The sequence below is a fragment of the Betta splendens genome, chromosome 5 (assembly GCF_900634795.4).
Source record: "Betta splendens chromosome 5, fBetSpl5.4, whole genome shotgun sequence".
Lineage (NCBI taxonomy): Eukaryota > Metazoa > Chordata > Actinopteri > Anabantiformes > Osphronemidae > Betta > Betta splendens.
Window position 1 is genome coordinate 8,077,403 of NC_040885.2, and position 19,362 is coordinate 8,096,764.

At 48.7% G+C, this 19,362-nt stretch overlaps 1 protein-coding gene and 1 long non-coding RNA gene across 2 annotated transcripts; one reads left to right on the forward strand and one right to left on the reverse strand.

Annotated features, from left to right (window-relative positions):
• Positions 1-15,183: 15,183 nt before the first annotated feature.
• On the reverse strand, positions 15,184-18,678 carry LOC114855196 (intermediate filament protein ON3-like). Its single transcript, XM_029150130.3, has 9 exons — positions 18,261-18,678; positions 17,173-17,381; positions 17,019-17,079; positions 16,844-16,939; positions 16,593-16,757; positions 16,372-16,497; positions 16,077-16,297; positions 15,938-15,996; positions 15,184-15,849 (listed from the first exon to the last, which is right to left on the reverse strand). Exons 1-9 carry the CDS (start codon positions 18,582-18,584, stop codon positions 15,758-15,760), a joined length of 1,353 nt encoding a protein of 450 aa, XP_029005963.1. The 5' UTR covers positions 18,585-18,678; the 3' UTR covers positions 15,184-15,757.
• On the forward strand, positions 17,810-18,395 carry LOC129604105 (uncharacterized). The gene is made up of 2 exons (XR_008694733.1): positions 17,810-18,082; positions 18,225-18,395. It is a non-coding gene; the product is annotated as an uncharacterized LOC129604105 (long non-coding RNA).
• Positions 18,679-19,362: the final 684 nt, after the last annotated feature.

Here is a 19,362-nt window from a genome sequence, read left to right on the forward strand (position 1 = left end):
CCTTCAACTGCTTCTCAGTCTCCTGCCAATTTTCATCAGTGCCGCAGACCCGGGTCCACTTCATCCGCGCACGCCATCACCCGAGCTGTGACCACACAGGAACATTTTTGCATTACTGTAGTGTTTATTAAACACACGACTGCATTAGTGAAGTAAATGCTGGAAGGGCTCAGCGGGTACAGTCTCCAGCCTTAAAGGAGTATTTACCTTCCTAATATCACTCAGCTGGCTATCTCGCCTAGCGCTCAGCCGGAAAGCAATTAAATGTGCAACAAAAGGTGAGGCACAAAATAACAAACAGCAGCGTGATGCTGAGAGGACTAATTGTGAGCCCTGTCGCCTGAAAGAAAGAAGATACAGTATGTTTTCCTTTACTAGTTTATGTATTCACCAGTGCGGTATGACTGAAATAAGATCCCTTTAGTCCGTAAGCAGATAAAGCCAGTTGTCTGGACGACAGACATTTCTTAAGCGAGTTTTCTTTTTCATTTGTTCTGGCTTCAGTGGGCTCCGACTGTCAGTTAATCTGTCTTTGTGCGTCTTTGATGGAGTGTGGCTCCGTTCGGGAACAATTCAGAGAGCTGTGTTGTCACTTGTACTTATAATGTCCCTTGATATTTCTGGCAAAAAGAAACAATAGATGTCTAAAAAAAAAAAAAGAAGGCTGTGCTTGAAAGTTCCCCTGGGGTACGATGTTCTCAGCTCGCGGTGCAGCGGCTCTGAAGTGTGTGATCGTAGATGACATTTAACCAGATGTGTTGATCATAAGCGGCGCCGCGTTTCGCAGAGTCACGAGAGCGAACGGCCCACGCGCAGTCGGCCTCCCGCACAAACCAGGCGGGCGCGCTTCTTCTTCGGCCTCGGAAAGGAATGTAAATGTGTCGCGAAGGTGCTCGCGGAGACAGATGGGAGCGTTGCGTCACTCGTGGGACGATGCTATCGGCTCCTGCGGCGCGTTTGCTCCGCGACGGCGCTCGACCGGCGCTCATCAGCATTCCCAAAGAGAAACCTCACCATTCAGGGCGTATTATGCAGAGTCAATCAATTTTGCATTTGCTTGTGTGCGCGGATACTTAATTCCATCACTATACCCTGTTGTCATGACAACACTATTATACATCGCGGATGCCTTCAGAAGGAACGGAGCGGTTCACCGTCGAGCTGTTGATACGCTGTGGGTAAATGTGCGCAGCTTGCTAATGCGAATCGTGTCAATCCATTCAGCGGCGTGCGTTCTCCCTCGGTAAATTGCCACAGAGGCGTCTTGTGCTCTTCACAGCAGCCTGGGTTGCTTCAAAAAAAAAAAGTTCCACTGGTCTGTTCCCGGCGTTAGCGGACTAATGGTGAGAAGACGACTCCAGATTCTCCAGAGCCGGAGACAAGCGCGGAGGAGCTGCTTGAGCTGTAGTGGAGGGGCTGCGAGTCGGCCTCCAACAGATGGGTGTTTATTACAGTTTCATGTGCGGCGCTGCCAAGCTGGCCCCATAAACTGGCACGCGCTCCCCAGCAGCCCCTCCGGCGAATCCATGCGTCTCGCGAACAACAAGGGCCCTGGCGCAGCTGCCGAGCCGTGAAGAACGGGCTCAGGCGCGGGGCAGGGGATCCGACGGCGGCGCCGCGACTTCACGGCCGTGATAAAACGCCGAGCGGCTCGTCGGCTGCCAAGATGCTGGGTCGCGAGCGCGAACCAGGACGGTGGCGTGTTTACGCGCGGGAACATTAGCGTCAGAGCGGCTTAGTCCACAATCATGAGCTCTTTGACGATGATAAAGACGTAAGTCCCACCTCATACTGTACATGTGGGAAAATAGCCTAAATGACCTCTGTGTTTGGATGGATGCTCACCCTGAGCCTGCTTCTGCTGGAGGCAGACTCTTCTTACACATGACCAAGTTGTTGACCTTACGATCGGAAGAGCATTGACGAGTCGCTCGTGATTTGGCGCCACATAAATAGAACCGAATTGATATAAATGGCATCAAAGCGCTTGTTTGCAGCGCGTACGATGAGAGAGTGGCTCTCGTGCCTTTGAAGCTGCGCTTAACGCTGCCATTAATCGAGCAAACGCTGTGCTGTTTACACACACTGGCAGTGAATGGACACACGCTGGAATCCGTTCGTTACACTTTTGCCTTTGTTCCGTCGCAATTTGCTGCCAAGGCGTTCGGCAGTGGATGGATTCAGCAGCTGTGCGAGCGCCAACGCCGTAATCCTCCCAAACGCTAAATGCCAAGCGCCGCTCACGCTGCAGCCCTGCGCGCACCACTACTACATGTGGGCCATCATGAATTTGACAGGCCTGCCCTGCCTGGTTACGGTTGCTAGGCTATGATTGGACGATCCCAGCTTACTGCCTGGCTCTAGCAAACGGTCAATTCTCACTTTAGCCAATTCTGTGCATGGTAAAATCAACAGACCTGAAACCAGGAGGGGTTTGTGGGGTGCTGTTGAATCCCAGCTCACACAAATGAGTCCCACGTTCCCACATCGGGAGCCTCGTCCACATCTGGCCACTGTTCTTGACAGGACCGTGACAGTTGGCATTTCTGTGCTCCTGTAATTGCTCCTTGAGTGGTTCTGTGGGTTTCAATTCTGCTCCCCACAATGAAAGCGGCCCACGGCTGAGTGCATTTATGGAAAAGCTTAAGCTTCACTCACACCGAGCGAGAACTCATACACATGCAGGATGGAATATATGCTGTGGAGCCGGTATGAGTTATTCATTGTGAGATTCAAGGTTTGTTGCTCGCTCACCTGCTTTCATGCATACATCAGACCTGAAAGACCAGCTGTATAAACCTCTGCGATTTCAGCAAACGAACACAATGTTTGGCTCTGCCGCAATTAAATGTTGACATATTTGAAAAATGTATTTATTCTAAACCTTAATATAAAATAAAATAGGAGCGAATAAAACAATCTGACCAAACCACAGAGGCTAAAAATCACAGAAGCACTCAGATGATGGGAGAGGAGTTCGTAGGCTGCAGACAGAATATAATGAAAAGAAATGGTGCAATGTGGGCTAAGTGGAACCACTGGGACTCCAGCAGAGAACAGGCGGCAACATCATCACACGTGCACTTAAAAAGTTTTGTAGGCATTTCAGTGAAATGATCACAACTGATGTCCGAGGGGAGAACACAGTTGTTTACTGTGATAAAATCGCCGTTTGTTGTGCTTTGCTTTGTAATTAAAGGTAATTAACGCATCAGCGCTTGACAGGGTTGAAGTCGTTAAGAGGACTTTCAAAACACTATGTGCAGCAGACGTCTTACAGTAGTAGAAAGGAAGCGATGCCCAGGGGAGCTTATTAGGGATACACTGAAGCGTACTGTAGCCTCTCCATTTCTGGCCCCGGACCCTTTTTTTCCTCATCATCCTCCATCACACCAGCAGCGTCTGACTGAAGTCTTCTTAATTTCTCCTTCAAACCAGTGGCTGAGTGAAGCGGGGTGAAGATGTGTTTACTGTGAATGCACCTCATTTCACAGCGAGCATTAACAAACGGGGATCCATATGATCCATTTTCTTGGGAGTGACTGATGCCTTGTGTGTGTTTTAGGTTGCGATGTAAAACATATGAAGTACTCTGATCGATGGTCATAGTGAGTGTCACCACACAAAAGATGTAGCTGTTAATTGATTTGATTCTATAACTGTTTATGAAGTAGTTTAGTTTGACCGGGGTCAGTTTGTGCTACTTTATGTGAACTGGTCCAAAGGAAGGAACGGTGATGAGAGGCCAACAGACGAGCTGCTGGTGGTTCTGATGGACAGGTGTCAGAACAAAGTTGTCGTTCTCTGATGGTTCTTAATTCCCAAATCTTAACCATCATCATGGTCAAAACCAGGTTGTGTGAGTCTAGATATACAGATATAGAAGAGCACTACAGGTTGGTCGTTGTGTATTTCTACCATAGTGCTGCTGGCGCACAAACAGCGTTTCCCGCGGAGTCCTTTTGGCCCGACACATTCGTTCCTGCCTCCCCGGTCGTGGCGCGGCTAATTTATGCCCGCGTTGCGCCTCAATCTTGCCGCTCTGAGTCGCGGACGCCGCAGCGCTTGACGTGTGGTACAGGGGATCGTAAAAGTGTCAGCGCTGTGACAACACCATTAGCGCAGCGCGGCGTGGAAAGGTAAAACAGAGGTGATCATTTCTGGAGGCCCGCCGCTCTGCCGACACTCTGATTAGCCACAGCTTCCAGGTGTGTAATGACCTGTCACCGCTGCTAATCCATCGCACAGCGGCGGCTCCCTGACCCCAGGAAGACCTGCGACGCTGCAGGAGACGGAGGCGTATCTTAGTGAATGTCTATAATGAACAGTGTGTTTTGCTGTAATTAATAGGGGTTTTCTCCGTTACCTGTGCTAAATTACACACATCGGTCAGACTGGCCATCGGCCTTGGGTGGAAACGCTCCTGGGTTCTATAATATCCTGAGTGCAGTGATAAAAATCTGTTTGTCGATCTTCAAAGTTTAACATCTGATCTTTAATAATGCCACACAGGGTAACAACAGTAGAACACATGTTTATATTCGAACTCAGGTTGGTTCATGTTGTGAAAACTCTGGATCTAAAGTGAATGGTGACAAAGTTGAAGCGCGATGGTGTAAAGAAGTTACAGAACCTCTGCCTAAGTTTCCTCGAGGGAGCGCTGGAGATCTGTTGAAGTGTGAGGGCAGAGGCCTGAGGAAGAGAGGCAACGCACCGGAGATAGTCCTGCAGAATAGAGATTGATGAGGCGCTGCTGCGAGCGAGGAGACAATGGCGACAAAACCCACCAAACTGAACAGGAACTGATCAAACTCTGGGGATGGTCGAAAGATGCGACACAGCTCAGAAAGGTTCTTCTGACAGGATGAGCCCCAAAATAACTGGAAAATGAGTTTGAAAAACTTGTTTTAACAAAGAAGTTTATTTGAGCTTGACTCACACTTGGTTTTTCTCCTATGGTTCTACAGAATGGAAAACTAGAGTTTTAGAAGTGATCTAGTTTAGAGGTTCTTCTATTCAATCAGTCATAACTTGTGTCATCAAAAGCTGTGGTGTCCATAGAAGTTACACCAGTAGAGAGTCTGATTATAACCAGTATGAACCACATCCCCCATGATTCCCTTGGGTTTTCCATGCACTGTATGCATTTCTCTGTACTGTCTTCACTCCTCCAGTGTCGTGGGGCACTCGGAACCACAACACAACATTGAGGCCTTCGGACAAAGATCCTCCCAGGAACAGAATATAAAGTCTCCTGAACCTGAACCAGGGGACTTGGCTGCAGCAAGGACACACAGCCCTGCACTGCCTCCACATGAAACCTGGATTGAGCATGAAGTCAGAATCAACTGTCACTGCAACGTCCTGTTTTTGGTCTAATGCAGCTTTTTAATCTGCAGACGACCCAATGGATTACTTAAAAAGTCGCTCTGAGCATTGTGTGCTGAAATCGATGTCCAACTCTTGGTGGTGGGAACTCAAAACATGGACCTGCAGCGCCTTTACCACCAGGATGTGCTCAAATCAGAAAAAAAAACAGGCTTGACAGTGCGCCGAGCGCGAGGGGACGCGGGGTGTAATTAGAACGGAGAGGCCGCCGCTGCGTGACGCACAGAGCGGCGCGGGGATGTGTCAGAGAGCCGTAATCGGCGCGTTGCTGCGAGGAGCACGTTCCCGCACGGCCGCGGCCGCGGACGGCGCGGATTAGAGGCCGAGGAGCGCGACGCGGCGCCCCGACGGGAGAGCGGCGCGTGCGTCCGCACACCGAGCAGCTGGTCCCGGAGCACCGGCTCCGAGGATGCTCTTCAATCACAGCTCGACCCGTGGCCGCTGCCGCCGCCGCTAATGTCGCAGTGTGGCTGTTAACAGGGAGCGATGGCGCCTCGCAGAGACACACGTGGACGTTGAGACGCAGTGTTATTATGTGCTGGTTCCGATCAGATGACTTCATTGCTGGATTGATTTTCTTCTTGATGCTGCGTTTCACGAAGCCGTGGAGTTTTCACTGAGTTGACTGCCGCCGATGATGCTGCTTAGCGCTGATGATGTGATAAGGGAAAACTGTAACAAAGAGGATTATGAAGACTGGCCTCTGAGAGTTGAAGGATTCAATTTATCACATGGAGACGTCCTGATAGCTAGCAGTGATTAATCAGATTATTATTAAAGCTCCCTGTAAATTTCTGTTGCTAAAAGCAAAGAAAAATCCATGTTTCATGCATCGCACACAGATTACATTCCAAATTTTACATTTTTTCCATTAACTTAATGCTCTTAAAATATTCACTCAGTCTTGAACTATTCAATCTGACACCATGTAGAAGCCAGGCCTATTTGCATGCAAGTGCAAGTCCGCAGCATGAGTTAGCCAGTGTACACCCAGCTGTGCTGGGAAATCTCTAACGCAGTCAGCAATCCATCAGCAGACCTCTGATCTGCTCATTTCAGATAAAAGGAGTCAGAGCGGCTCTCCAGGGCTTTAGGGAGCGCTCACACTTCCCACCTCGCAGCTCTCCAACGTGCAACTTGTGCATTTCTGAGTAGAAAAAAACTGCAGGGAAAGGAACAAATGTTATTAGAGTAAAAGTTAATGAGCACAACTTTGAGCTTTGTGAATGACGCACACCTTGAATGTGAAAACAGCTGATTGCTAAAAAACAGTGCTTCAGCATTTTTTAATGAAATCACACTCAAATGGAACACACATCTCAAAAAGGAAAGCAGTTTATAGAAACTGAATCCAACCAAAGGATTTTCAATTAATAAATTCTGTATGATTATTATGGGATTAAACAGATCCTGAAGGCATCATGAGTCCTTTTGTATCAAACACAGCTCAGTGGTCATATGCACCAGCATTGCGAATGGATTTTGCTAAAATACATTAATAAACAACCTCTGTTCTACAGAATGTTCATATCTAAATGCACTGTTTCAGCTAGATACACAATAAACTAAGAAAATAATTTAAACGTGTTTAGTTTCTCCCAACCTGAGCGACTGGGAGAAACTAAACACATGATGCTTCCGTCAGTAGATGCTACTGTTGTTGTTTTTTTTTTGCTTTTGTTGATCCTGTCTTCTGTTGAGTGCTGCTCCCTCCATCCGTCCCCCTTCACGCCTCCATGTAGCTGTGTCCATCACTGCTGGAAGCCTAAACTGGGCTTGAACCAGTCTAAGCTGGCATTTAACCAGTCGCTGTCAATCAGCTGTTGCCAGATTGGCTCCTCTGCGTCGGGTCGTGGTGCTTCCTCACCTCAGCGTGTTCAGGAGCCTGATGAAACGTGTTTGTTCACGGGCTCCGGCCTCCGGTCTTTGCTTCGTATCTGCAGCTCTACTCTAAGTGAGATCTACATACAGTATGATGACGTCATCGGGTTGTTGGGCTGTTGGACTTTCAACCTGCTGCTCTTATTTGGCGTTTTGTCTGGGGTTTAGTTGAACTTACCGTCAGTTCCTCAGCCTTGTTGCCAGGAACCCTTGTTCTCCTTCCCCGTTCACATGCCAGACCCCTTCTGTTCTGCCCTCACTTGGCCCCACTCCTCCAACCTCTGCACCTGGTTTCACTCCCCCTTGTTGCACTTCTGTGCCAGATCATTAAAAAAGCTCATGTAGATTTCATTTTTCAGTCGATTACTGGACTCCTGATGAGTATTCGCACTCTTCTGGACTTATGTTTGTATTTATGACCAGTGTTTGGGTCCTGCCAGGCCGGGTTTCACGCTGTGCACCATGTCTCAACCAGCAGGGTTTAATTATTCATCACATTCCCATTGTGTTGAGCATAAATGTGAATGGTAAGTTAATGTTTTTCTTTCTTGCCTTTACCTTTTTTGTACTTATCTCAGCACAAATACAGTGAGATAATGGAAAAGCCAAACATTAAACCTGCTTATATTTCTAAGTGTCTTTGTTGACATGCCGGTCACATAGTTCTGTAGAAACTATTCCACACCGTATTTATACTGTACCAGGTGAAATATCCAGTTCTATCAGCATTCTGTGTCCTGCTTCTCTGTTTTCAGCCACGTCACCCGTCAAACTGTGAACAATTGGACTCCACAGGGTTGATCAGTGTCACTAATGGAGGCCGGGCTGCTTGGAGACAGAGCCATTACCGGTGCAAGCAGGGATCATGGGGTGCAGGGCTGTGCGCTCAGGAGGAATCCAAAGCAGGTCCCCTTCATTCCTGCAGGAACCGAGTCGATTCCTAAAGATAATTAAAACACACGTCGACCTTCTGAGCCTGCGTTAATCGGGGTTTAACGTGGAGTCTGCCTCCGCGCGTGCTTTTTGACAGAACGCGCTCCCGTCCAGCGTGTGCTCATCCCTCAGCGGCCGTGTTTACATGAAGCGCTTCATTCCACTGTGACCAATGTTTCCATCACAGCGGTCCTCACCTTGAAGTTGGTCACGACCACTTCCTGCATTATATTATGGAGCGGAGCCGCTTCTTCAAACTTGCAGTTCAGTCCTCTAACATAAACAGTGAAGTTGAACATTTTTTAAAACACGAGTAACGTGACACCTTCTAAACCAGATGTATAACATTTAGGTTTATAGTTAATTTATTCTAAAGCAGCTGTTGCTTCGGCTCAGGATGTTTTACAGCTCTGCCACATTTCTATTCTTTCATAACAAACACGCTCGTCCTCCAGCAATTACAACGTTGTCTTTTTCGGTTATAGGTCCATTATAAGCAGTAACGTATGCCTTCGGCGCCGCGTGTTGCCCCACTTAATAAGCCCCAGAGAGTCCGGATGAGCTGTAACAGACTCGGCGCTGTTCGGTGAATACTGAGTGAGCTCTCCCCGCGTCATTGAGATGCAGAGTGGCAGGGAGTGGAAACAGGGAGGCGGCGGTCGGCTGCGTGCAGCTGTTTTGCACTGAGCGCAGCATTAATCTAAATCACTCAGGGCTAAATTACCTTTACTCTACAGTAGCTCGGCAGGATAAGTACATGTAGGCGAGACAGGGGACGGTGACGGGAGGATTTTGTAGTCCTGGTGAACTACAGGGACGGAGATCAGCATCATTTCTGGGTGAACACGGGCCCCCGTGAACATTAGGAATAATTAGTATTTATATTTCATATTAAGGCTTTTCAATACTGATGTGAGCCTTCTGTTTGGGTGCGTTTAGAGGATATCAGATGAGTGACATTTCTCACAGCAGCATCAGTAGTGAGGCGTTCAGGAACAGGAAAAAAAAACAACATGATGCGGTTCCTCATCAAATCTACCATTGAAGAACATTTAGAGTTCAATTAGGACGCCTCAGCTCTGTCAATGCAGCTTCTCTAAAGGTTATATAATCATATACATTGTATTAGAAGGGAGAAATATTGAGTTTCGATTGAATTAGACAGAGCTGCATGTGTTTGACAACGTATGTTAAATGGAGAGATCATTGCATGAAAACAAGAAAAATGTTACAGTACCTGCACCTGAAAGTGCTTCCTCGCTGCCTCATTTCAGCTGAGGTAAATGTTTCATTTTCACTTTCCAATTTTCTAACATGACCCCCCCCCCCCCACACACACACACGTGAAATGAGTGGAAGGATGGAGTGTAATCATTCCGGGACCTTTCAGGAACTGGAGACCTCCGTGAACGTTGGCCGGAGGCTGGCGAACCCCTGGTGGACTGTGACTGTCTGTATGACTGATGGACTGTGGCTGCCGGCGAACAAATGAATGTTCTGTACTCTGGGCTGATCACAAAGCAGCTCTCAGCCTTCTAAGATGCGGCAGCGTTAGCGGAGCGGAGTTGACAGAGGGGCTGTTCAGCCAAACGACCTTTGAATCCATCACGCTTTCGCTTATTAAATCTGTTTTCCTTTTTAATCACTGAGCGGCTCCTGTAGCAGCGAGCGTTTAATGGGAACTGCTTATATTATGGGCTTGCAACAGAGAAAGGCTTTGTTTCACAGCTGCAGTACAGCTTGAAATGCATTTTGAGTCTTTAGACATTACACCAGACTGTCTTTGCCTACAGAGCAGCTAAAGCCCATTGACTGGAGACATCATCACTCACTGACAAAGATTCAGCTAATAGGGAAATAAATGGAACGTTACAATCTGGCCTGTTCCACACCTGTCCACTAGGGGGCCTCAGCGATTAACCTGCCCGATTAAACCTGTGGATTCTCTAGGCTGCACCAATGCTGCTCATTTATTTATATTGTGTGCATTAATAATACTCTTTATATTTGGCACAACCTTTAGCCTGTGTGTGCTGATCTGTTGTGTTTTGCTTCTAATCATAATCACTCCTCAGTGATGGGTGCCAGCGCCTCTTTACAGTCCCCTGCACCGCTGGCACCTTCCCGCCTGTGACACTCTATAATTTCCCCTCCAGCAGTTTTCAATTTAGTTTGCTAAAACCAGCATGGTCTTTTTTTTTGTCTGTGGGGATGTACTGTAAATCTCAAAAGCTGCTGCAAAAGCACCGTGACAATGTTTCCTGTGAAGCTTCTGGATCTGACCCAGGGTCATGAGCCCACTTGATCTGAAACGAGCTGACATCCTATTAACCCTGCGAGACATCACATCATCTGGTTTTCTCATCCTCTTCTAAAACATAACCCTCTGAGAGCAATCCTCCATCAGCTCCTATGTAGTTATTGTTGAGGCATCTAAAGGGTTGTAAATGTACAGTAGTCAGGATTATCAGGTTTCACTTACTGAATATTCTTTAAGAAAGCGCCCCTTGGTTTGTGCCAGTGACTTACACTACACATCCTGTTTAGAGGTAGTGGAAATGCCATCGGTGCCACACAGCGGCCTAAATCAATGAGTCTGTAAAGCTGCTGTGGGACCGTGTCCTTGTTGCAACTGCTGTACAGAGACTTGAAGACTTTCAATGTAGGAAAAAAAATGACAGATTATAAAAACAAGGTGCTCTCAGATGTCAGGACACATTTTATTTCATCCTTGAGTTGCAACAATGCATGAAAAACCTCTGGTAGGTTTTATGCAGTGGTATAGCGCACGATTCAGCTTTCAAAACGATACCACGATATATATTATTCTAAATATTATTCATCAATATCCCTCATATGATTATATCCAGGTAATGACATTTCTTAAAAAACAGCCCATTGTGCATATAATGAAGACTGGTGCCAGTAGTTGGTGCTTTCAACAGCAGGGACATTGTGCTGCACAAAGATTTGCATATAAGCCAAGGCTGTGGATGCTGAGGGATGGCCTCGGGCGCTTTACCCAAAGCTTTGATGCTCACGTAGCCACAGTACACCAGCGTTCATGCTTCCGGTGCGGAGGACATGACGGGGGAGCTTGGTTGAACCCCCTCCGTTGGCCAGGATTGTGCGCAGGCACGACGTGATCAAGACTCCGCCATGAAAAACGCTCTACAGCGAAGAGGGCAAAATGAAAACCCAGAACAATTACCCATTCCTGCACTATGGGATGTCTATTCCCTGATACGGTCAGCGCTCATTCATCTCCCTTAAACACCCCGTCAGCTGTTGGCGAGCGGGAGGAGGGGGGAGGGGGGGGGGGGGGGGGGGGGGTGGGGGGGGGTTATTGCGATGATCAGACCGGGAGAAGGAACGGGACAGGCTGATCACAGTGGGGCCTTAATGAACACTGGGCCGGTTTCCTCCCAGCACGCGCGGGGCCGAATCCTCCATCACCACGACAGCGCGGGCTCACCTGGGGCTGGACGGTCAAATGGCTTCTTCCACTCCAGCCACAAGGACCCTGCACGATTTACTGCTGGGTTCTTGGGCGAAGCTGGAGCTCTCACTTTGAAAACGAAGAAGTTAAAGTCATTAAAAGTTGAGTTTCCTTTACTATTGTTTTCCAATAATATGCACGGTCTGTTGCCATTGTTGCTCCAGCCGTCGATAGGGATTCTTATGCAATAGATTGCAAAGTCAAAGACACCAATCAGCATCAGCGAGCTCATTGATTGGTCCGATAATGAGTCCAGGCGGCCACTTTTCACCGAGTTCCAAGGCCAAACGCATCAATACGCATTTAGCAACTTTTTCGTTAGACACACTTGATTGAGGCGGTGGAAGAAAATGATGTTCAGGTGTTTGCGCGACAGTCGCGTGTGTGACTTTATAGCTTTTCGTGTCAACCGTTTCCCTTTTTCTCAGCTGGGTGAACCAGCAACTACGGACGATGAAACCTGTTATTTTCCTCAAAGCCACAAACGTCCTCATTCGGCTGCTCATCCTGACCTTGGTCTAATTAGTCATTATTATAACATCGTTATTAACCACTCGGCGGCTGAAAGGGCGCGGAGGGCGTGGATGGAGCCAGGTGAGTGAAGGTCTTATCTGGACCCCCCAGCTGTGCCCCACTTACCCGTCACTCCCTCCGGCTGCAGGAATGTAGTTCACAGAGTTTAAAATTAGCCGGCGCATCTATCATTTCCCATTGGCTGAATGGGCCGGTGTCGGGGCCCCGGCGCAGGCAATCAGTCTCCCCGCGTCTGTCCGTCCCGCCTCGGAGCGCCATCGCTCAAACGCGCCGCCTCGTAATCGAGGACGGAGGCGGCGCCCTCGGAGCGGCGGCGCGTGAGCGAATGGTCGCGACACACGCGCTATCGGCAGCAGGAGCGGGCGCCGTCACCGCGCATGCGCCGAAAGGAAACCCAACAGCGGGTCCGACTTTTATCTGTAGAATAAAGGTGCGTCCGCTGACATCATAATACGACTTCGCCTGTTTAGAACTGGAGCGACAACGCTGTCTGCAGGGCACGAACCAGACGTGTCTCTCACTCAGCTGCCGTCAACTATGTGCTCAATAAACACACGGTAAATTACGCGGTTACGTTATTTAGCAGCGCTTGGAGACACCGAAGAATAACGTGAGGCCTAAGATTTGGAAATGCATGTAAAAATGATGGGTTTAATAAGTGACCTTTAGCAACATGTGCTCCAATTATCACTGCATAATGTCACAGACCTCATTGATCCTGTTGTTCAGCCCTGAAAAAGTGACCCTGATCACCACCAGTACACAAATTCAGATTTACATGCACACAAACAGGAGAACACCCGCACCTTTGTGCAATTCCGTGCCTTATTGCTGCCGGAAATGAAGTTGCACGCGCCCACACCCGCCGCCCGTCCTGACAGAGCCGCTAAGTGATCCGACCCTTCCCGGCTCCAGATGCAGCTCACACTTCCCAGCGGAGGCTGCTGATATTTACCAGCATCGATTGAGATGTCGGGGTTTGTGGAAGGTGTAATGTTTATTGATCACGGTGTGGGGCTTGGGTTAAGGGGAAGGGCAATCTTTTCAATCACTCCTGAGGATTTGTTTCAGTCCTGTGAACAGAGCCCCGCCCTCCAATCGCCCCATCCCAATCAATAGCTAATTATTGTGCTTCTTCAATCAGAAGCAGGGGCCGAGGAAAGTGCAATTTTCTACATAAGGATCAGGCTCTAATGAACTTTGTATCTGTGTACAGTCATTAAGATCACATGTTCAGCCGTTTGTTTTCTGGTGCGTGTTATTCTACCTAAACGTCTGTGTGAGGTGTTAATGGACGGCATGAGAACAAAGAGTCGTCTATTTCCCCAGGTGATGCAACCGCCTCTTTGTTTTTACTGCCTCTGCGCTGCAATAACTGGTGCGGTCGCTGTGTCGTGTAGCTACAGTAGTTGCAATGGAAACAAACCTACATGACATGAAGTTGGATGAACTTCCTTCCTTCCTTATTTTTGCAAGTACATATTATATAAATCTTGTCTGAGGGAGTTTTCCATTAGGCGAACGCAGCTGCCTCAGTGCATCTTAACTAACAAATAATAATATTATCATGTTTGAATGGGTGAGACTGATGATTTGTAAAGCAAGGGAGTGATTTAATGGGTGTGATTGTGTTAGCGGCGATGCAACTGGTGTGGTGGAACCGTGAATGGTTCCAGTATTAGCGCTTGGCGTGTTCTCTGCATTGTTATTAGAAGTCAATGAAACTTTAAATCCTCTGGGACCAGTTTCAGCAGTAAGTGACGGCTGCCAGCCCTCAGAGCCTCGGGTGCAGGCGAAGAAAGGAAATCCACTGTCAACCTGCCAAAACACACTGGGAGAACACGAGGCTCATTTAAAAATACACCATTGTCTGTCCTGGTTCAATCAACAACAAACGCAGCACTGCTCCTTCTTCTCTCTCTCTTTTTTTTTACCTGCCAGGCATTTATGATAGATGTTTAAGCTCAAGAGCACCCACTTCAGATTCCGTGTGCCACTCCTGAGTCTTCCAGACATTTAGGACACTCCCTCTGATCTGAATGTGTGTCAGTGGTTCACAGGCCTCTATTTTCAAATGATGCCGTTTAGGTTAAATAAAGTGATGACGTTGCAACAGATACAGAACCAGAACCAGATGGGAACCATATTTGAGCACAAAGTGCAATATCCAAACGCTCCTCCTGGGTTTGCATCAGCTGACAGCATTCCTGGTTGACAGAACCTTGAAGGCGCTGTGTTACAAAGCGTTCGTCCAAAGTGAACGTCTGCCTCCTGCTTTGTTAACGCGTCTCACCTCCATCCTGTCTAACTGCTCCTCTCTCCTGCATCCTGAGCCCCACGTCTGGGTTGAAAGTGGAACATTCAGAGAAGGTGCTATATTCTAAATAAGTCTCTGCTTCCTGCTACATTCATTTCTATGTTTTTTTATATATGATGCCTTTTTTGTCTGTTTTTACGCTATTGCTGCACAGATTGCTTTTTGGAACAAAACCCTTCTCATTGATTAGTTGCTCTATTGCGACTCTGTTGTGTCTCCTGCTACAGTAACACAACGCCGCAGTCATCTTGTTTGACCATAGGCCTTTAAATTATTCCCACAATGTTGTACTTTATCTATATAATTGTCATATAATCTTACAAAACACGCGACTGAATCTGCTTCTGGTTTTGTTGTGCCAGTGCACATCTTTACATTATCAAGTCTAACGCCTTATTTTCTTGCACAGTCTCAGGCAAAAAGTCTTTTCTCTTTTGATAAAAGGCTCAAACGAGAAAGTGTGTTTGAACCTGTGTTGTGTAAACCTACAGAGGGGACTGCCAGAGTGAGCAGGAAGTGAAGGAGCGGTGCAGCACTGCCCCCATGTGATCTGACACCTCCATCACTCTAGCAAAACCCCCTCTTTTATGTTCCAATTGTCAAAATAAGACAACAGGCAGACGGGCAATCGTTTGGGTTCTCAGATTTACTTTATTGTGATGTACTCGATCCGATTTACGCATTGGCAACGTTTGTCTGCTCGTAAAACTTTCACTAAATAAACCTGGTTTTAGCTTGAAGGCGAGGGAAGAAAAAAAAAGCAGAAAACCATTTTGTCAGAAAAGTACGAATGAGAAGAAATCATTAGCAGTTCAAAGTGTTTAAACCTGTAAGTTCAAGACATTTGGACGTGGTAAGTGACTTGCTTCCAATATCAGTACGTGAACATATAACAGCAGGCTATTGGTGCACTACAGTACAGAATAACGTGGTGAGATAAAGTACTGAAAAATGATTTTTTTGCTCATTTCTAACTTTCAGTTTTTTAATGTCCCTTCAGACAGGATCAATGTTTCCTTGCTCTCTGCCCTGACGTGAGGTCTGTGGAAAGTACAGTGATAAGATAAAACACCAGTGATTCCTGAAAGTTTGTGGCACTTCAGGAATCACCGAGTGGTTGGGTGTTCGGCTCTGGTGTCGAAGGCAGCGCCGTGACGGGGCGCAGGTCTCAGGTCCGATTCAAGAGGGACGGCGCGGCTCTCCTTTTAATAGCTTCTCTTGATGGTCGACAGGGTGGTCTTGGTGATCACGTTCTGGTTGCCGTAGCTGCCGCCGTAGCTGGATCCGCCGGAATATCCTGGATCAGCGAAACAAACCGGGCGTTATCATCGAAGCGCGCGGCCACAAAGGACGGGGGTGACGGTGCGTGGAATCAAGAAACCTACCGCCGCCTCCGGAGGACTGCTGCACGTGGACGGTGGCGCTGGGGCCTCCGCAGGCCAGCCTAATACAGTAGATACAGGAGAGTCAGTGCCCGGTTCAGGTTAAAGCCCTTACAACATCACGCCTGGCGCCCGTTCCCACCTGGACTCCTCGCCCTCCAGCAGCTTCCTGTAGGTGGCGATCTCGATGTCCAGCGCCAGCTTCACGTTCATCAGCTCCTGGTACTCGCGGACCTGCCGGGCCATGTCCTGCTTGGCCCTCTGCAGAGCCGCCTCCAGGTCCCTGATGCGCTGCTTGGCGTCCTTCACCGCCAGTTCGCCGCGCTCCTCGGCCTCCGCGATCTGAGCCTCCAGGTTGGTTTTCTGCGGGACCAGCAATGATTCATTGACGGCTGAGCAAACCCGGACGTGCAGCGGGGGACATTAGTGAAGCGCACCTGTCCCTTGACGGTCTCGATCTCGTTCTGAAGGCGGTTGATCATGCGGTTGAGTTCGGCGATCTCGGCCTTGGTGGAGCGCAGGTCATCGCCGTACTGTCCGGCGGAGGTCTGCATCTCCTCGTACTGTTCGAAGATCGAGGATGAGCATGAAGAACATGGAGGAAAGTGGAAGCGAGTGCATTTGGGAGCCAGAACATGAACCTGGGCCTCTCTCTTACCTTCTGAATGTACCAGTTCTCTGCTTCAGCTTTGGTTTTGTTGGCGATTTCCTCGTACTGCGCACGCACTTCTGCAACAATAGCGTCCATGTCGAGGTTGCGGCTGTTGTCCATCGCCACGACGACGGAGGTGTCCTTGATCTGGCTCTGCAGCTCCTGGAGCTCCTGCAGAACCAAAGGGTGTTGTTTAGGCCAGAAGGACAGACTCAGTGGATGATGGTCAACCTGAATGTAGCAGTAGTGTAACATACAGTGTCGAAGAGGGCCTTGAGGAAGCTGATCTCATCATTAAGAGCATCCCTTTTGGCCTCCAGCTCAACTTTGTTCATGTAGGCGGCATCAACATCCTGGAAACATATGTATGTAGCTTTATAACAGGACATATGAAATATGTAAAAAATCTAAATCGTCTTCATGTCATTGTACCTTCTTGAGGAGCACAAACTCATTCTCTGCAGCTGCACGTTTGTTGATTTCATCCTCGTACCTGTGCGAACACAAGGCGACACCTCAGCGCGTCCTCATCGCTTTTAAATCGTCCGCTCACTAAATCAGGGCGTCGCAACAAAACCAAACTCACTTCTTCTTGAAGTCCTCCACCAGACCCTGCATGTTCTTCAGCTCCCCCTCCAGCTTCATCTTCTCGTTGGACTGCCCGTCCAGCTCCCGGCGCAGGTTGGCGATGTAGGCCTCGAACATGGAGTCGATGTTGGAGCGGGTGGTGGTCTGTTCCTGCAGGAGCTTCCATTTGGTCTCCAGCATTTTGTTCTGCTGCTCCAGGAAGCGGACCTGTGCACAAAAACCCATTGGGCTCCTTTATAATAAATGCATATAGAATGTGGTGCGGCTGGATTGTTTAGCAGCGGTTAATAAAAGAATCAGTTCCAAAATGATTAAAAGGGTGTGGTCCATGGGTTTTGACTCCCTCATTTCATCTTCATGACTGAATAGATAGCTGCTCATTTAAACGGCCACACCCTAGTCACCACTATTGTCATTCATGTGGGCACAGAAAAGCTATTAAAATGCATGTAATTAGTTTCCTTCCAAAAAGTACGTTTAGTAGGTTCTATCCAGATGTTCCACCTGTGTGTGTGTGTGGCTTTAAGGGCTTCACCTATTGCGCCTTTTGTTTGCTTATGACTCATCCTGCATGGTCTACTCTGCTGAGCTGTGAAGGCCACGCAGCTCAACAGTGTTCCAGTCATAAAAAAAAAACTAGGTGTGGCAGGTTGTGGCAGGTGAGCCGCGTGAAGACGAACCGAGGCGTCGGCAGATGAATGCTTTGCTTTGTGTGTAAGTGCCAGCAGTTACAGATAGTGTTAGCGGAATCTGGTTCTACGGCTCGGCCGCCATCCGTCGCCTCTGGCAGCAGAAACAAGTGAAAGTCTGTTTTTAGACCTTCCGTTGCCTGTAACAAGCAGGTGAGAGGCGCCCTGAGCCCAGCGCAGACTTTGACCCCTGCTGGTAGACGTCCACCCGTTGACCAGGTGAGGCATGGGCGAGTCAGGCCCCACCCGTGTTTAAACAGCCGCCAAACACGAAACTTGATGCTACAGGCATCAATCTTAGATAGTAAGATAGATGTTTGCATGTAATGAGTGGTAAAAGCTAAATGAATGAATCCTGCAGGATGTTGGTACCGAGGTGGTGAGGTCCAGAACTGACCTTGTCAATGAAGCTGGCGAAGCGGTTGTTGAGGGTCTTGATCTGCTCCTTCTCCTGGGTGCGGACGACCTGGATCTGCGGGTCGATCTCCAGGTTCAGAGGCGACAGCAGGCTCTGGTTGTACTGGACGGCTGTGATCTGTTGAGGGACGGCGGCGCCGCCGAAGCCCATGCCCAAACTGTACGCGCTGCTGCTACTGAAGCCGCCGACGCCGGAACCCACGCCGTAGGAGCTCCTCTGGACGGAGAGGCTGCCGGGTCCCGCGTAGGACCTCCTGGTGCTGCCGCCGTAGTTGTGGACAGAGTATGACTTCCTGCTGGCCATGGTGAAAGTGATCGAGTGTGAGCAGAGAAGAGCTTCGTTTAAGCATGCATTCAAAAGGAGAGCCGAGTCCCTCTGAGTGCAGGACCGCGGCCGCTGCCTGCTTTTATGACGAGCCGGGGCCGTGGGAGGATCCTCCCCGCGCCGCTCAGACCTGAACTCTCACTTTTTTTTTTTTCTTCTTGCTGTCCAGCCTCCACCTCCACACCTCTGGCTCTGACAACAGGACTGGCCGATCCTGCAGAACAGGTAGGGAGTGTTAGGAGATAAGCTGTGACACGCCCTGCGCCCGGACGGGCTGAGAGGGAAATGAGCTCTCAAAAGACTCGAATGCAGCACGATCAGCTGTTATCGTGCTGCTTTAACATTTGGAGTGTTTGTCTTCAATTTGATCTTATGCGTTTACTGGAGCAGAACCAGGCGGACACAGATAAATGGGAGACACCAGCGTCGTCATTAGCCACCCGTCCTCCCAGCTTTGGCTGAGCTCTGGCTCAATGCAGCTCATGCACATCTCCGGTGAATTGAAGTCCTAGTACAATGAAAAGCAGTGCAATTTAAAAGTGTGGCTTTGTTCCAGCTCAGGGCCGGCACACACCCTGCTTCTACTATTAAAACCCAACCCTGTAGGTCATCTGCACAAGAGGCTCCTTGCATTACGTTCCTGGTTGGGTTTCACTGGTCGGCCGCCTCCAGCGGATGCAGCGCTAACAGGAAGCACTGGGAAGTCTGGTTACAGTATGTTTGAACATTGATGCTGAGGTTTAAACCCACACTGAAC

Coding starts and splice junctions, on each gene's coding strand:
- LOC114855196 (XM_029150130.3), bottom strand. CDS start 18,584: ATGGCCAGCAGGAAGTCATACTCTGTCCACAACTACGGCGGCAGCACC. Junction 17,382..18,260: donor TCGCCAGCTTCATTGACAAG/GTCAGTTCTGGA, acceptor TTTTGTGCACAG/GTCCGCTTCCTGGAGCAGCA. Junction 16,940..17,018: donor AGTTTGTGCTCCTCAAGAAG/GTACAATGACAT, acceptor ATATGTTTCCAG/GATGTTGATGCCGCCTACAT.